The sequence below is a fragment of the Catharus ustulatus genome, chromosome 12 (genome assembly GCF_009819885.2).
Source record: "Catharus ustulatus isolate bCatUst1 chromosome 12, bCatUst1.pri.v2, whole genome shotgun sequence".
In the NCBI taxonomy this organism is placed as follows: Eukaryota; Metazoa; Chordata; class Aves; order Passeriformes; family Turdidae; genus Catharus; species Catharus ustulatus.
This window is the reverse complement of record NC_046232.1, coordinates 5671994-5688201: the sequence shown is the minus strand read 5'-3', so window position 1 is coordinate 5688201 and position 16208 is coordinate 5671994. Positions and strand designations below refer to the sequence as shown.

At 39.8% G+C, this 16208-nt stretch overlaps 1 protein-coding gene across 1 annotated transcript in view; it reads right to left on the bottom strand.

The window, feature by feature from the left end:
• The window catches only part of TRPM1 (transient receptor potential cation channel subfamily M member 1), a 95914-nt gene that overhangs the window by 71341 nt on the left and 8365 nt on the right, over positions 1-16208 (bottom strand). The window contains exon 2 of the mRNA XM_033070809.2: positions 5912-6007. Coding sequence (XP_032926700.1) covers positions 5912-5914 — 3 coding nt within the window. The 5' untranslated portion in view covers positions 5915-6007. The remainder of the gene's footprint in view (positions 1-5911; positions 6008-16208) is intronic.

Genomic DNA, 16208 nt, shown 5'->3' with positions numbered 1-16208 from the left:
ACTGGATATATCTTTACACAGATAATCACAGAGAATTTACAAGCATGGAAGAATTATAGGCAAAGAGAAATAAATGCAGAGTAAAGCTATTTCAATAAAATGGTTTTCTCTTGAGAGGAAAAGAAAATAAGTCATAGTAAGTACATCTTAAAGACATTTAGATCAAGTCAATGGAGATAGCAAGCAGAGATGAAAGCATTGTTTAGTACTAGGAAAGTAATTTGAAGTAATTTCCATTAGTGGGAAAGACAGATCAGTGATCTGTATCCAGATAAACTGCTTTCTTTGCTAATAAACTGAGGTGTTTACAAGACACAAAACCAAAACACAGATACACAAGGACAATCCTTTCTTAAACATTATGGGTTTCACATTTCATTTAAAGCATTCTCTGTTGAGGTAGAGAATTACACCTTTAATTGCACAGCAAGTAGCAACAGCTGGTTTTGTAAAACTGCTCAGGAGATAAAATTTTATCTTCCTCTATAGCACTATTGTCAAAATTAGGGGACTACACAGGAAATCTAAGCAGAGTAAAGAGCTAAGTAAGACACATTTTAGTAGGTCTTGGTATCCCACACTACAGTAAAAACTGGAAGTCAAAATCATGGGCCAGGACCACACACTGTTACACATTCCTTAGAAAAAAGCAAGAGTGAGAGTGGCAAAAGGGAAAAAGATTAGAGTAGCAGGTGAAATTTTCATCATACACCTCAATGCTTGGCCACATCACAAGGCTTTAACCATTTCCTACATGGGTTTTCCAGACCCAAAGCACTACACCCCTACAAGGCACACACATTCAAAACCAGTTTCAATTCCTGTTTTCAGCTGTATCAGCAAAAATTAACATTCAGTACAAAACACTCCCAAGCACAACACTGCCCAGTTTCTTGCCTCGAGAAGTCCTGACTCCCAAATATGAGCACTTCACCTGCCTGGATAATGACAGCGTGCTACTGACATCAGAGAGCCAACCCCCATGATTTCTGGCAGAAGTAACATAGCCTATTAAATAAGCATAAAAGTCTAGGTTTTTTCTCAACTCCAATAACTTTTTTCATTAAAGATAAAGTTTCTGTCTCTGAAATGAACATTAAAGCAAATAAACACCAAAAGAATCAGGAAAACTAAAATAAGCAAGCCATGAAAGGAATTTTCAGCTTTTGAAAGACTACATTTTCTTATAACTAAAGATGTCAAGAAAAACAAAATCTGAACTGTGTTCATTCTACCTTCATTTGACTAGTCTTTCCCACGGGAATAGTGGGACAAAATTAAGCAATTTTTGCCTGGATATTTTACTCTGAATTTATTCCATTAAATAAGAAAAATGCTGTATGCTTTCCAGTATCAAAGCAGGCTTGGAGACATTTTAAAGGGGAAATACTTTTCAACTTCCTTTATCATTATTTCTTTGTATTATTCAATAAATAAAGTTAATACTAGCAGCCCACAGAGCTGGAAGTTATCTGGGGGACAAAGCAAGCAATACACAGTTACTGATGAACTCAAGATCCTTGAAGGACAGCCTGGTTTGTCATGAGGCACCCAGGACCCAGCCATGCAAGCAATGGGCAAAGTTACCAAAGTAACACTTGCTAAGCATTAGCAGATATTTCATTTTGCCACTTCGCCTTACATCCATTAGAGGAGACAAAAAACAAACCCACCACAAACAACTTCTGTTTTGATTCCAAATGTTTAGGTTTGGCCCTGTTGCCAAGAAAATTACAGCTTACTATTATTACAGAATTTTTTTTTTCCATCTAGCACTCATTGTCTGTAATTGGGCCTGTAATACAGGCATTACATGCAGCCTGACAATCTCTAGCACAGAGAAGGGCCAGGGTCCACAGTCAGTACATAAGGACCAGCACTGTAAACCTGTAAATTACTTTATACTGAGATGATGCCTGGAATTCCTCTGGTAGTGGCCCATGACCACCAGTCTCTGCTGAAGAACACCCCCAAACACACTTATTCTCTCTTGCTATCACACATGACTATGACCAATACTGCACATAGTACAGAATCATCTTCTTAGAGAAGGAAATATTCTAATATATACTTAGTTGCCTGTGTGGCATTTTTCTCACAGTTTATATTCCTTCAAACTTCCTTCCACCCCTTTAGTTAGAATCTGACTCCAACACTGTGATGACAATCAGCAGAAATTAGAGGTAAGAGGGTTGCAGGGGTTCAAAGAGTAGACAAGAACTATTTCTCGTTATTTAAATGGAATCAGTTTGAAAAAGACCAATTGAGCTAGAATCTAAGTAATCTCAAGTTGAAGTTAGTCTACATTTCTCATAAAAAGAATCTATCAATGGACAAAATATGTACATAAATTCTCTTAATAGTTCGAAAACAGTTAAGAAATTAATTCTTACTATTCATTTACCACATACAAGCTTATGATAACAACAGTGACCTCACACATAATAAAGTAGTCACTCATGTCTTGTTTCCCCTGCCCTGTTTTTTCATTCATAGCCTACACAGCAAAATACTCTAACCACAGACTGTATTTCTTATATAATCTGTCATGTGTAGTTCAGTGAATCACATCAAAATCTTGTATACATACTACCAGTCTTCACATTTACTGCATCTAAATTGGTGACAAACACTGAGTATCAACAGTCATCAAAACGTGATTTTGAGTATGGATAGGAATAATTACAGGCTAGCCCTGTACAGTGATGTTTAACTCAAAGATCCTTAAGACAGGAACTTGCGAAAGAACTCTTACAACTGGAATAAGATTAATTGCTAGAACCAGTGCAATGAACAGGACTGATACCTCTGAGACTTAAACAAGCACAAAGAGAATAGTTATCATTTATAACAGTACCAGCGGTTAAAAGCAAGAGGGCCAAACAGTGCCTCCAGCTGACTCCCTCTGGCTGTACTATTTGGGTAATTGCAGACTTACCTTCTGTGATCCAGATGCTGAACCTTTAAATGAAGTGCGTTTGAAGGAGCCGCTCATCCTCCGTAAGGAACCTGTGAACTTTCCTTTCTTACTACCCTCCATAATGGAACTAGTACCCCAGTATCAAAGAAAACCCTGATTTCAGTCATGTACTCTGAGCAGGTTTTTTCCTGAAGCCATCAATAAGTTACAGCTTAAATAAAAAGACAAATGTATAGAACAAAATAAAAACCAAATGATGAAACTCCTGTTCCGATATAGACCTGTCACAAGTGCTACCAGCAGCCAGCCAAGCAGAAAAACAAGGCAATCCACTGATAGCAACTGCTGGCCCCCTCCCTCTTCTCTACTGGCTCTATAATCAGGCTTAATGCACACAGCTTCTGCAAGCTATGGTTTTTAATGGACAGAGATTTAATAAATGGTGATTGAAGGTAAATCTACTTTAGAAGCAGCAGCCCGAAAGGTCTTTATTTGTGCAAAGCACAAGGCGGTCAGATGGAAATTGTTTTGGTATCAGTAGAAAGGCACATGAAAAGAGCAGATGGTCCTCAGCAGACCATGGGTTAGGGGCCTGGTGGAGCCTTAAGGGATAACTGCTGACAGCAACTGTGCCTACACCAGGCCCCAGGAAGAGAGTGACAAGGTTTTAAAAGCAAACAACCCATAAGATCACCAGTTAGATTCTAACTAATTAGGGAATGAGGGTAGATAAGGCGTGGTGTGTATTACCTTCATGAATTCTCACTAATATCTCAATGCATCTGTTCTGTACTATTCTACCTAAAATGTGTAGAGATCAAAAGGAGGTAGTTTAGGAGAAGGCAAACAAGAAATGAGGATGAGACAATGTGCTTTAAAACAACAATGAAGTAATTATCAACTAGGAAATATCTAGCTGGCTCCAAAAGACATCAGCCAGTCTAGTTGAGATGTTAGGGCATGGGTTGGACTCCATGATCTTGAAGATCTCTTCCAAACTAGTGATTCTGAGATTCTGTGAATTTGTTACAGAGTCTGGTTTATAAAAAGAAAATGGATGAGATTGCTGAGAAAACAGAGATTGATTTCAGAAAAATACACAAGGACAGTAGATATGTAACTGTGAGGTTAAGTCAGAACCACTAAATTAGAGGATTTAGTTAGAGAGTCATACTTTTATCTTCATTATATTTTTTTAGGCTCATCTCTTTGTGCCTCAGTAAAGTTGGCATAGGTGACTGCTTGCAGCTGGTTAGAGAAGGTACAAAAAACTGCTGGAAAGCTAAAACAAAACATGGAAGAGACTGGTGCACAGAGATGCACCTAATTTGTTGTTCTGGTCAGCAAAGAACAAAAATAGGGACACAATCTTCTGAAAGCAGAAATTTAGAAAACAAATCTATTCTTCAAAACACAGAGTAGAAGCAAGTAAGGAAAGAAGTCAATTAACTCAGTCCCTTTGGATCTGCGATTCTAAGACATCTGAGCTCCCTGTAACTGTTCTTGGTGCATTTTAAGGACCACTCTGGATTTTTACAAGTCATTAATACCAAAGGGACATTTGTATTCAAGGGCCAGATGAAAGCAATCAGTGCAACAGAAGCTGCTGACTACTAACCCCAGCAGAAAAATCAGGCAACTAAGCTGATGTTCTTTGCCCCCACTGTGTTTATATAAAGCTTCATGGGCCACTTCCACTAGATTGGAAAACAGAGACACACACCACGCTGGCACTTTTAACAGCTCTGTGGTTGGGAAGCACAAGTTTAATAGATTTTCCAAAAGAGCAGGTGGTTTTAGGAGTGTAGTCTCACATTAGGAAACCTTTTACACAAATGTTACCATGAAGGTTCCTGTCTCATGTGAGGAGTTTTCTGCTCCATCAGTTGAGCTGATTCAATGGTTTATGAGGCCTGGATTAGATCTGTGCAATCACGTGGTCTAAATCAACACAGAGGCAGGAAAGCACAGTAATCTCTTGCGACAGGATATTGTTGGATGACAAATGAATAATTCATGACATGAAATGACACACCTGTCCGTCATCCTCCTTGTTTTGGAATAAAAGCAAATTGGTCAACCTCCGATAATGAAAATAACAGAAGTATACACCTCCATAAAGGAGCAAGCAGATTGCAGGCAACACTCTATTTGCAAGATCCCCATCAGGGTCCTTGACAGCCTGCTCTCTGGGAAAAGCAGGATGCACCCATTTCAAAGTGTACACAAGTAACACACTAAGATATAAGTAGCTGTACATCTTATTGATACCACACCATGGGAATTGAATGTCTGCAGTCATGAACAGACCCATGTCCCAAAGGACCTACCAAACATGTTTTTAAAAGTAAATAGTTTGGTTACAGACAAGTGTAATTGCTTCAGCCCAGATTAAAAAACACCATTGTTGCTCCTGCTGTTTACAGAGCTGTATTCTATAACATCACATCAGAGATGTTTGATGTTAGTTTAAAACAAAAAGCAATAGATTTAAAGCTTTGACCTGTAGTCCATCATGTCAGCTAAAATGTTTCCACTCACTGTAGTAGTCAAACTAAATATGGAAAGCAGCAGTCTGTAATCCAATGAACTTTATTTACTCTGACAGGAAGGAGTAAGATAGGCTTAGACCTCTGTAAAGACCTACATGTACAAGACATGTAGAATTAGGCCTTCCTTCACTTTGCATTTAATATGAGTAGTAAACTAAACACAAGTTTCTTTTATAGGCAGTGGATTATTAAAAACCCCAACAATTTAATGCACTTTTTAAAAACTGGATGTCTTAAAAGAATGTTTTCTGTAAAAAAAGCATGCTGGTTTAATGTCCTTTGACATTTGTGATACAATTTAAAAATTTCAAGAGTCATGTATTTAAGTGAAAATCCAGCCTAGGGTCCATTATACACCTCACAGTTCTTGACTCTTTATTTTGCTTCCCTGAAGAAAAGCCCAGACAGACTATGGCTCAGTGCTGGCTTGGTTACCTACCATGAGAATGAGCCCTCTGGAGGTCACTGGGGACTGCTGGGTGAAAAGTTGACTTCTTCTGTGAACTACATCTCCTCAAAGCACTGCTGCAGCAACCTAGGCAAGAGCATATTTGGATTAAAACTGTAAAAATTTACACAAAAACTCAGCAAGTGACTGGCAGGTGACAGCTAGAGGAAGTTCCATGTAGTCAATTCCACACCTAAACTCAGAGGAAGGCTGTGGGCCACTCTGTGGTACTTTTATTTCAGCATCGTCTGTTTCTCCATTCTAGAGCCTTTCTTATTTAGCAACTGTCTGGCCCCTTTCACTTGCAAGGAAAACTGCAAGTTTTAAGAAAAATTAAAACAGTTCATGAGATGTGGACAGAAAAGATAAACAAACAACCTCTGTTTGTGCCAGTGGGTCTGTAAATTGGAGCCCATGTGAGCACTCTCACATATGAGGAATAATCTGCACTGATCATATGAACAACAAACCCTATGCTAGTAAATAAGAAAGCATATGCAAGTAATCTTGTATCAATAACTTGCCAAGGGAGTAGAAACCCACCAGATCACAGTCACCTCAGCCTTGGAGATCATCAACCATCAGCTTCCCTATATTTGTAGAATCGTAGAAAAAAAATAAGTTGGAGCAACTTGTGAAGTTCCCATTCAAAGGGGAGACAACTTGAAAGTTGGATAAAGTGATGAAGGGCTTTGCCCCAGCTGAGTGCTGAAAACGACAGTGCTTCCAGTCCTCTGGGTAAGCTGTTACAGCACTCCACCATTCCCCTACTGAGAGGATTTTTTTTTCATTAGGTCCCTGGAATTTCTCTTGCTGCACTAGATCTTCATTATGCACTTATGACAAGAATCTGGCTCCAACTTTCCTGTAACACTTCTTTACTTAGTGGAAGACTGCAACTCAATTCTTCCTTAGCCCACTTCTCCCCAGGCTGAACAAGCTCTTCCAGTCTATCTTTACATCTGGGGCTTCCATACTCCAGTCACCTTCATCCCGAGGGCCCCTACAAAGATATTTGTCAATCCTGTACTAAGGGGCTCCCAAAATAAAGACAGTGCTCCAGACACAAATTCACAAGTGCCAGTCAGAGGGGAAAAAGCATTTCCCTCTCACTAATACAGCCTTCAACACTGCAAGGGCACTCTGTTAACTCACTTTCCATTTGCTGTTCACTGGGATTCCAGGTCCTACTATCACAGAGGCTTTGCATTTGCCTTAGTAAACTTTAATTGTGTTGGTTGATTCCTCTGGCTTGTTGGAGAAATAGCCTCCAGCTGTGTTCTCCTAAGCATAGCTGCAAATTTCCTACATGTGCACTCTAGCCCATTTCCCAGGGTATCAAAGATGTTACACTATATTGGCCCACTCACTTATCACGTTTTACCTACAAAGACATATTCAAACTGAAAATGAAACCAAAAAAACCTTGTTCATCTTAGCAGTTTAGAATGTGCTGAATTGAAGCACAGACAGATAACTTTAGAGTCTGAATTTGTGATAGAGGGTGCTCCTTAGATCCTGTTTTATTACAGCATCCTCACAGACATCAGAAGAACAGTTTTACAGCAGGCAGAAGCTCACTGAACAACAGGCTGAGCTAGCTGACAACTTCTTGCATACACAGTGCTACTTTCCAGCTGTTTAACCATTTTCCATGTGGCTACACAATCACTGGTACTAACATTTGGCCAACTGTGGTTGGATGGGCTTCATTTGACCACAGAATACAACGGTGAGCTCTTCTCTTGGAGCTCTGTGGCTCCTTTCCCCTTCCTGAGTACACTAAAGGCTTGTATAGGCAGCACACAGCAATTTAAACCACAATCAGCTTCCATCTCAATGAGCAGGTGTTACATTAGAAATGGAAATTAAGACCTCACATCACAGAAAATAGTGCTGGGAGAGCACTTTTACAGGAAAATTTGTCCAGCACTGCACTTCTGACATTCCTGTGTTTTCAAAAAGTATCATAAGAAGCTCTCGCTACTATTAGCAGGGACTTATCTCTGATTAATAGAACTGAGTTACTTGGTTTCATTCCTTGATTTGAAGCTACCCGGGATAGAAAAAAATAGCAATACAAAAAAATTTTGGTTGAGGACAGCACAAAATGCTATGTGCATTCACCTGTCCCTGCCCATAACAGTCAGTGTATTATACTTTAGATTATACTGCCTAGAACTTGGTAGCTATTTCTGCAGCACTTTCCATCTTAACATTCAAGCGACTCAGCATTAAAAACCTGAACTTCAGCACCCTTTGGAAGCAAGGAAGCACTCTCCTCACTAACAAATAAGGGAGTAGCTAAGATCTGTGTGATGTACAAAGCATGAACCTCCAGATGTGACAAACACCTTTTTCCCTTTTGGTTGGGTTCTGGTTTCCTCACCCACGGTCTGGTGGTAGAGTTAATTTCCAGGAAAAAACCAGTCACAGTTGGTTGTCTGGGCTGTACATTTCCTCATCCTTTAATTGCTCATGTACTGGTAGGAGGGAATATGCATCACATATCAGGAAGACATTAAATAATATCTTCCACAGAAAGGATATCAGATCCATACTTCACACATCAATATAATTTTCTGCTTGTGCTCTCTTTCTCTTTTTCTTCCTATAACAATATTTTACAGATAAGGAACAGTATAAAAGGCTCCAATGTCGATAAGACACTCACTAATTTTGATTGCTTAAGCTCAGACAGTTCCTGACCTAATTCTGAAAAATGCTGAAAAAGCAACAGCTCCTATAATAGCAAGTGGAAGTTTCCACTTTTCTTCAATTCAGGTTCTTGTTGCCTCAAATGACACTTCAAAAACTGAAGCAGATAAAGACCCTAAGGACCCTTATTCAGCATAGAAGAGTACCTAAATCAATCTCAGCATTTATGGGGATCTAGACCATGATCGATGTGTATTTCTGAAAACTCAGGTCTCAATGGTATATTATATGCCATATCCCCATGTACAGTAATTTACTTCACATGCAAATTTCCTCCTGCTGGAATTAGAGAGCTAGAGAGAGCTAGAGAGCTCTCAGAGGCAGAGCTGAAACCAGGACACTGGATTCCTTCACTATGGGATCACATTCACCTTCCAACCAAGCTGAAAGAACTGGCAGCACATCTAGAATCACTTGGGAGCAGTCTGACAAATCAAGCCCTTGTCTAATCCTAGTGTGAAAAACACATTTTACTATCTTGGTAAAATTTAAAAGGTCTAATAAAAAGACAATAGGAGATAAACATAAAGCAAAGGGTTAAAACGGCCGGGTGCTTGGCAAGCTGCCAAGAGCACAGGCTGCTTCCCAACGCCCCTTTAGATACATTTTATAATAAATTAACTTGTTGCATATTTATAGTTCTTTATGTATAGTCAAACTTTTTTTTGGCCACTTTTTGGGTTCACTTTTTTAGAGCATGCGTGTTTTTTGGCTTGTGGTTTTAAATTTTTTTTTATCACTTTTTAATTTGGGTGGTGGTTTCGGCTTTTTGCAGCAGGTGAGTGTCGATAATTGTCGTGTCAGCTGCAGGGCCCCCATCACACCTTCATGGGCTGTTATCTCAACTAAGTGGGTAGTTTAAGCATACTATTTTTAAAAAACATTTAACTTTTGTTATTAAAAGGAAAAAAGCCTATATTTATACAGAAAAGCTATTTTGACATTATACATATAGCATCTATTCCAATATTTGCAAAAAGCCAACAATATGTCATGCACTTACAACGCTAGGACTCTGCAAATGGATAGGTCTTCCAAGCAAAGAAAAGAAAATTGATTTGTTGACTTGTAGTTCTTTGAAACACGGGGGAGGTAAAACCTGAATTTTTAAAAATAGGACTATGGATATAATAATAAGAAAAGATTGTATGGAGATTGTACTTCATAACTGTTTTAGGTACACTAAAACAGGATAAGCAAAATGTTACTCTGGATACAAAGCTAAGACTCTAAAAACATTCTATGACTTCAATTTTAAGGATAATGACAACAAATTAGTTACAATTCAGTCTCAGCACACTCAGAAGTGACTTTCCTTTCACACAGATGGAAAACCATAACTCTTTCCAGTCCTCATAGTAGCAATTTATTAGTAAATAAATTCCTCGTAGTAATAAATTAGATGACAGAAGGGATTACACTGCACTTTATATGATTATTTTACAAACCAGCTTTGCTGAATCTTTTTCCATTTTCTGTGCATCATCAGCCCTGAGAAATGACTTCTCACTGGTTTCAGACTTGTCTATGTGACAAGGCACTTCCTTGTCCTAAAGTAACACACCTGTTAGTCTAGACTGACAGATTATATAAAGTCACAGACTAGTCACACTACATGACCATTATGATCAATTTATCTAAATAATCAAGTCAAGACTTTTTCTTCATTTTCCCTATATTTTCATTATTTTCCAAGCACTCAGTTTCTATTCAAACAACTAGATGTCATAAATAAGATGTCTTTAAATATTTTCTGTTAAATATGGTTTGGAATGTTTTTTCCTAAGTTTGAAACTGTACACCCACACAGTTACTTTTGCTCTGCAATAAAAACATAATGCTATCTCTGCTATTGGAACCACAAAATGGAGCTAGAGGGGAGCACCAGGAGTCTGTTGGGGCTGGGTAGACTGGAATGATGCTAGGACCTCCTGGGTGGGAGCATGCTCTAAACCTAGACTAATAATGCAAACCAGACTGATCTCAGGTAGAACCATCATCATTGATGTCTCCCCACTGCAGATGGGATTCAGCCTGGTGACTTTAATGTATACTGCAGAACCACAGGCAAAAATCATCTTCAGCCTCACAATACTAAAAACAATAAATTTCAATGAGAACAGGATCTCAGAAGAATTACACAAGGTTTTGTTTTCATTTCATTTCCTTTGAGTAAAATCGTTGTTTCGGTATTCAATATACCACTTGTGTCAATGCATTACCATGTCTCAAATAAAGCTAGTTGAATAAATCCAGAACATTTTCATATCTATGAGTAACTAAAGGTTGCAAGAAAGAATGTTTCTTACATAGCTAATAACAGAGGACTTGAAAGGGCAGTGAAGAGAGAGAACTGAAAAATTAGAGCAAAAGCAAAATGAATAATTTAATGACAAGTAAGCATGGAAGCCTTGAACTGCCCCACTGGATACCAACCCACTGATCTGAGAAATGAAAGAATGAGATTGTAGCTCCAATGAGATTTCTGCTTCCCACCACAAGCCAGTATCTGCAACTGGGGACAAAAAACCTGCTCCCTGCTTGGGTAACCAAGGAATGTCTGAAGAGCAGATGTGCTGGAAATTTTGCTAATATTCAACATACTAAATGATGGAACAAGGCTTCCTACTGTGCTTCATCATCCCTGAGGCAGAAGAAGCAATTGGTTATTACTAGGAAGTAACTGACTTGCTATCAATTCTAGAAAGGGTGAAGGACAGACTTCCCTGAGATGAGTTGGTAATTGTGGGACTCTCTGTGGGGATGATGGTGATGGTCTGGACGGTTGGGACAAACGGAGAGATCTCTATAGGCAGGTTTTTCAGTTTGCAGTTTATTGCATAGGGCATCAGTAAAGAGGGCCCTGCTTGGAGCTGCCAGCTACAGCTCAGAGCAGGGCAGAAGGAGAGGGTAGGGTGGTAGGAGTTCTAAGTAAGAGGACAAGGTAAGAGCTAAGAGAAGCAATTAAGAGCTAAGAGTTAAGAGATTAAGAGAGTTAAGAGAAAGAATAAAGAGCTAAGAGAGTTAAGAGAGAGAACACAATGCAATAAATCGTCTTCTATGTTGAATATTCCAATTTCGACTAACCAATCTAATACAAGACACAAATTTTCTAACATTTGCATGCAGCCTATAGAAATCGCTATATTACCATGTTTTATTGCTTTCTTATCTCTAAACCTTATCTCGGACTCTTCCTGTTACACCTGGAGAGGGTCTCTGCTGGCTCTTTGGTATTTGTGGCATCTGGCATTATCTAAACAAAGAAAGGCGGCCTTCAAACATCCACATTGTTGCTTTCAGCCACACAGTCGAAAACTGCTATAATTTCTATCTTGCTTATGGTTTCTTTATTCTCAAAATCCTTTGCTGGACGATTTATAACATTTATTATGTTTTCCTGATTAATCCTCCCCAACAGGTAATGTATCAATTCTCTAATTCATAGCACTGGGTTGGGATGCAGAATGCCCAGTCCTGCACCCACCATGTGGGACCCCTGGGAAGTGCTCCCACTCCCCAAACCCCGGCACTTCCCACTCGCCTTTCGGGTGCCACCGGCGCCACCTGGTGCTGCTTTGCGCGGGTTTCCTCGGGATGCGCTAGAGCACCGTCCGTCCTCCCTCCAGAAATACAACCATGGCTAATTCTTTATATATTGGCATGTGCAAAAGGTCAAATACGTTCATATTTACGTACAATTAATTGTCCAGAAGAGGTTTAAAAATCTCTCTGTATGAAAAGGAATTTAATCGGCCAGTGACCTTTCCTAAATCCTGATGTACAGGTATTGTATAGCATGATGTTGGTTCTGCTTGTAAAAAATGCTTTTCAAATGAAAAAGTAAATAAATTACACAAAATAAATTTGGACCAGTTAGCAGTAATGATAACTGAAACTTAGAGTAGACCTAGAAATATGCATTTGAATACATTTTGATGCCAGCAGAACAAGACAGTATGAAGGATGAGTTAGCTGCAAGGTAACTGTAAAGATAAGATGTAGAACAGGTTTCAATGTAAAGTAAGGGACTGAGAATCAGACATTCTCTTCCTGTCCCTGATTTTCCATGGGACCATATGCAAGTCACCCCATATCTTGAATGTCTTGGTTTCTCTACCTGAATAAAAGAAGCAATCATATACATCTATGCAAAGACACTGAATTTCATTGTATTTGTAAAATCAATTGGAGTTCTTTGACAGACAAAAGTATGATTATGGTTTTCAAAGTGCTTGACCAAACAATCCCTACATTTTAAAGAATATTCTCAGGTGTACTGACATACCCACAGTTCTTTATGGTAATGGGTTCAAAGTTTTACATACTTTCCCAACATTAATGAAACTTTTTACAGAAGAGAAGAGAAAGGGAAACCTCAGCTGAACTCCAAAGGATGCTAATTTAAAAGGGATGGCTACAAACCCCTAACATCTCATTTTAGGATTCATCACCAGTAGAAAGAAAAGGGTGGAGAAATACAAATATAATACTATGATCCCACTTCTCTGCATTATAACTCTACCACTTAGAGGTGTCTTTAATTCAGTTAAAGGTACCCATGACAGATGATACAGCCCAGAAACAACTCTAGCACACCTCAGCAAGCAGTGAATCAGCATGTTCTAGGTGGTAGAACTTAGCATCTGTCGGTGCATTGCTGGTCCCTGTTTATTGTCACTGCATGACTCACAGAGTCCTGTGACATTCCAGTGACCTTTGCCATTTTCTGGATGTTTTCTGAATGTAGTGTTTTACCTTCTGTTGGCTGATATTTGTTAAGAAAGGTGCATTAAACCAGTGAAACCTAACTAAATTGGAGGAGATTTTAAAATAACCATGAGAAAAATCCACTGCTCCCATCTGCCTATCAAGCACTAGATAAAAAAGCAACTGTGCTTTTTGGTGCCAATCTCTGTAGAAAAATGGGGCAACCCCTTAAAGTTTTCACTGATTCCTTTGTGATTGCCAGCAGGAGCTGCTGTAGTGCTCATGCCAGACAAAGACACCACCACATACTCTCACAGGCTGTCAGGAGCACCTCATCCCTCTTAGCTGTTGCTCATGACATCAGCTGCAGTTCATGCCCAGCGGTGAGATGTGCCAAGTTAATCACTGGAAACAAAGAGCTTCTGGGCAGCTTCTACCAGCAACATCCAGACATGAGAGCCACCAGTCTGCCATGCTGGCAAAGGGAAGTTACCTGTGACAGATCCATTAGCCAGATGTTGGTCCAGGGGTAATTTTAGAATTCCCACCTTTACCAGCTCCATCAGTCACAGGCTCTCCATTTCTGCTAGGAACATTTATCCCAGCAATACCTTCCAGAATGACCAGCCCCTGCCACGCAGATCTCCAGAGATCTGACAAATTAAGGTGGATTTCCTTTGCTGCAACTTAAATTTCAAAAAGTAACACTGATGAGAGGATACACCATGAGACAAGGACGTTCCTCTCCCCTCCTTCACAATCTCCTAACCTTTTCAAAGTTGGGATCACATGAGTCAGCTATCTCTCTCCTGACTACGAAGTCTCAGAGATACCAATAAAGACAAAAACTGCTCCAAAGCACAAATGCTGGAATCAAATGAGCAAAGCAAGACAATCAAACACTACAATCCCAGCTGACCTTGCAGTAATAGGATCACACCAAGATTAGTCTATGTCATAGATTAAGCCCACTGAAGTAATCTTTTTGCAGTCAGCTAAGACTATATGTTTACTCACTAAGCTGGGAAAAACTCAGGAGTGTAAAATGTGTTTTAGCTGGAACAGACAATCTAGACTACTGCTACATCCATGTTTAGCACAATTATTGCTACAACACTGACTTTAAGGTGCCTTCAGAAAGGAAAAACTCTTTCGACGCCTAGAGAGGCTACTTGGGACAGAGGCTAGACAGTGTTAAAGGAATAAAGTAGGCATTTATTAAAAGGCCTTCAAAGGATACACCCTGGGCAGTACAGGAGCCTGGCCATGGCTCCACCCAAGATGGAGCCAAGATGGACACCATATCACAAGTTTTCACACTTATAAGTTTTGGTCCATTTAAATATTGGAGTTAATTGTCCAATTACAGTTTCAGGCTATGAAGTCTCATCCTCCCAGATTGTTCTCCTCAATTCACTGTGGTTTACACTTTTTGGGCCCGAAGCTGCAACAGTGTCCTTGGTTCTCAGGCTGGAAAATGATTGTTTTGTCTAACTAAACTGAAGAGAACTTGCTAACACTTTATATAAAAAAGTTCAGAGTTATATAGTAATGCAGCACATAATCTGGAAAATACGGAAGCTAAAACTTAAGGGATCGCTTTAAACAGGTTTTTTTAACTATATTGTTTGACTTACGAAACTCTTAGACTCTACCACTTCACATTTTGACAGTCAACGTCTGCAAAGCAGTGCAGAGAGCTTCCAGAAGAGATCCTGCACACCACCAAAAAAGATGCCTTGCAGGCAGCGGGGTGGTCTTCCTTTGGCTAGCAGAGCAATATTCCATTCTGACTGCAACCAACAGGAAGCTGTGCCTGTGGCAGCTCTGAGAAGGAGCAGCATAACCACTGTGCTTCCCTGCCCACGAGCACAGCAGCTGGTGGCTGCTTAACTGCACTGTCCCAGCCCCTCCTCCTCCATCAGCCCCTGAGCACTGTGATCACAGCTCTCTGCACCACGAATGTTTGGGGTTTGTTTCCTGCCGAGCACCACTGAACCATGACTTGTCCAACCAGTAAGTAATGGCATTTGTCCGTCTGTGCCAGGGACTGAGGTAGAGCTGGAGGTATTTTCTTCCTCACTGGAAGTCCCTTTCTGGTGCATACATCACCCTTCTCTTGAAAATATATTTATGAATCTGCACATCTTTAGGAACTGCCCATGCTGCCATCTCAGTCCAAGCTGCTCACACTCATTTTTGCAGATTTAGCTCCTTCACCTCTTTAATTAAAACCGATTCCAGGGTATCTAGTTTGAATTTTCATCAAAATTATCAACATACGACTGAAAGAAGGGAACTGGGGGAACTACACAGAAATAAACCATGTTTTGGCAGAGTTTCCTCAACTTCCTTCGCTTTTCTATTCATGGAAACAATCACAGCTTAGTGTCTCCTGATAACATGGTTGGCAGTTGTACCTGGGAAAAGTGGGTACCCTGGTGCTGAGATGACAGACACTGTTTTACTGAAGGCACAGTGTAAGTGCCACCAAAACTAGGCTGTGCAAAACCCTGGACAGTCACCACTGCACAAGCACCAGAGCAGCAATGTCCCTGCCTGCATGGGACACCATGCACTATGTTACTACCATACTCTGCTATTGTTGCTGAACTTTCCAAGCTGTCTCAACAGATGAAAGTGCAAAATATCAAGTTAACACATCCACTTAGTTGCAAACATACATACATGAATATCCAGTCAATATATACCTGATTATTAGTGCACCCAAAGTAGCCTTCCCCACATGTCCTCAAAAAATTTCATCTTCACATGCTCCAGAACAACAGAATTACGATGAAATGAATGCTTCATTAAATATTTTATAAGTTGGTCTTGAGCCAAAATTTGAAAATAATGA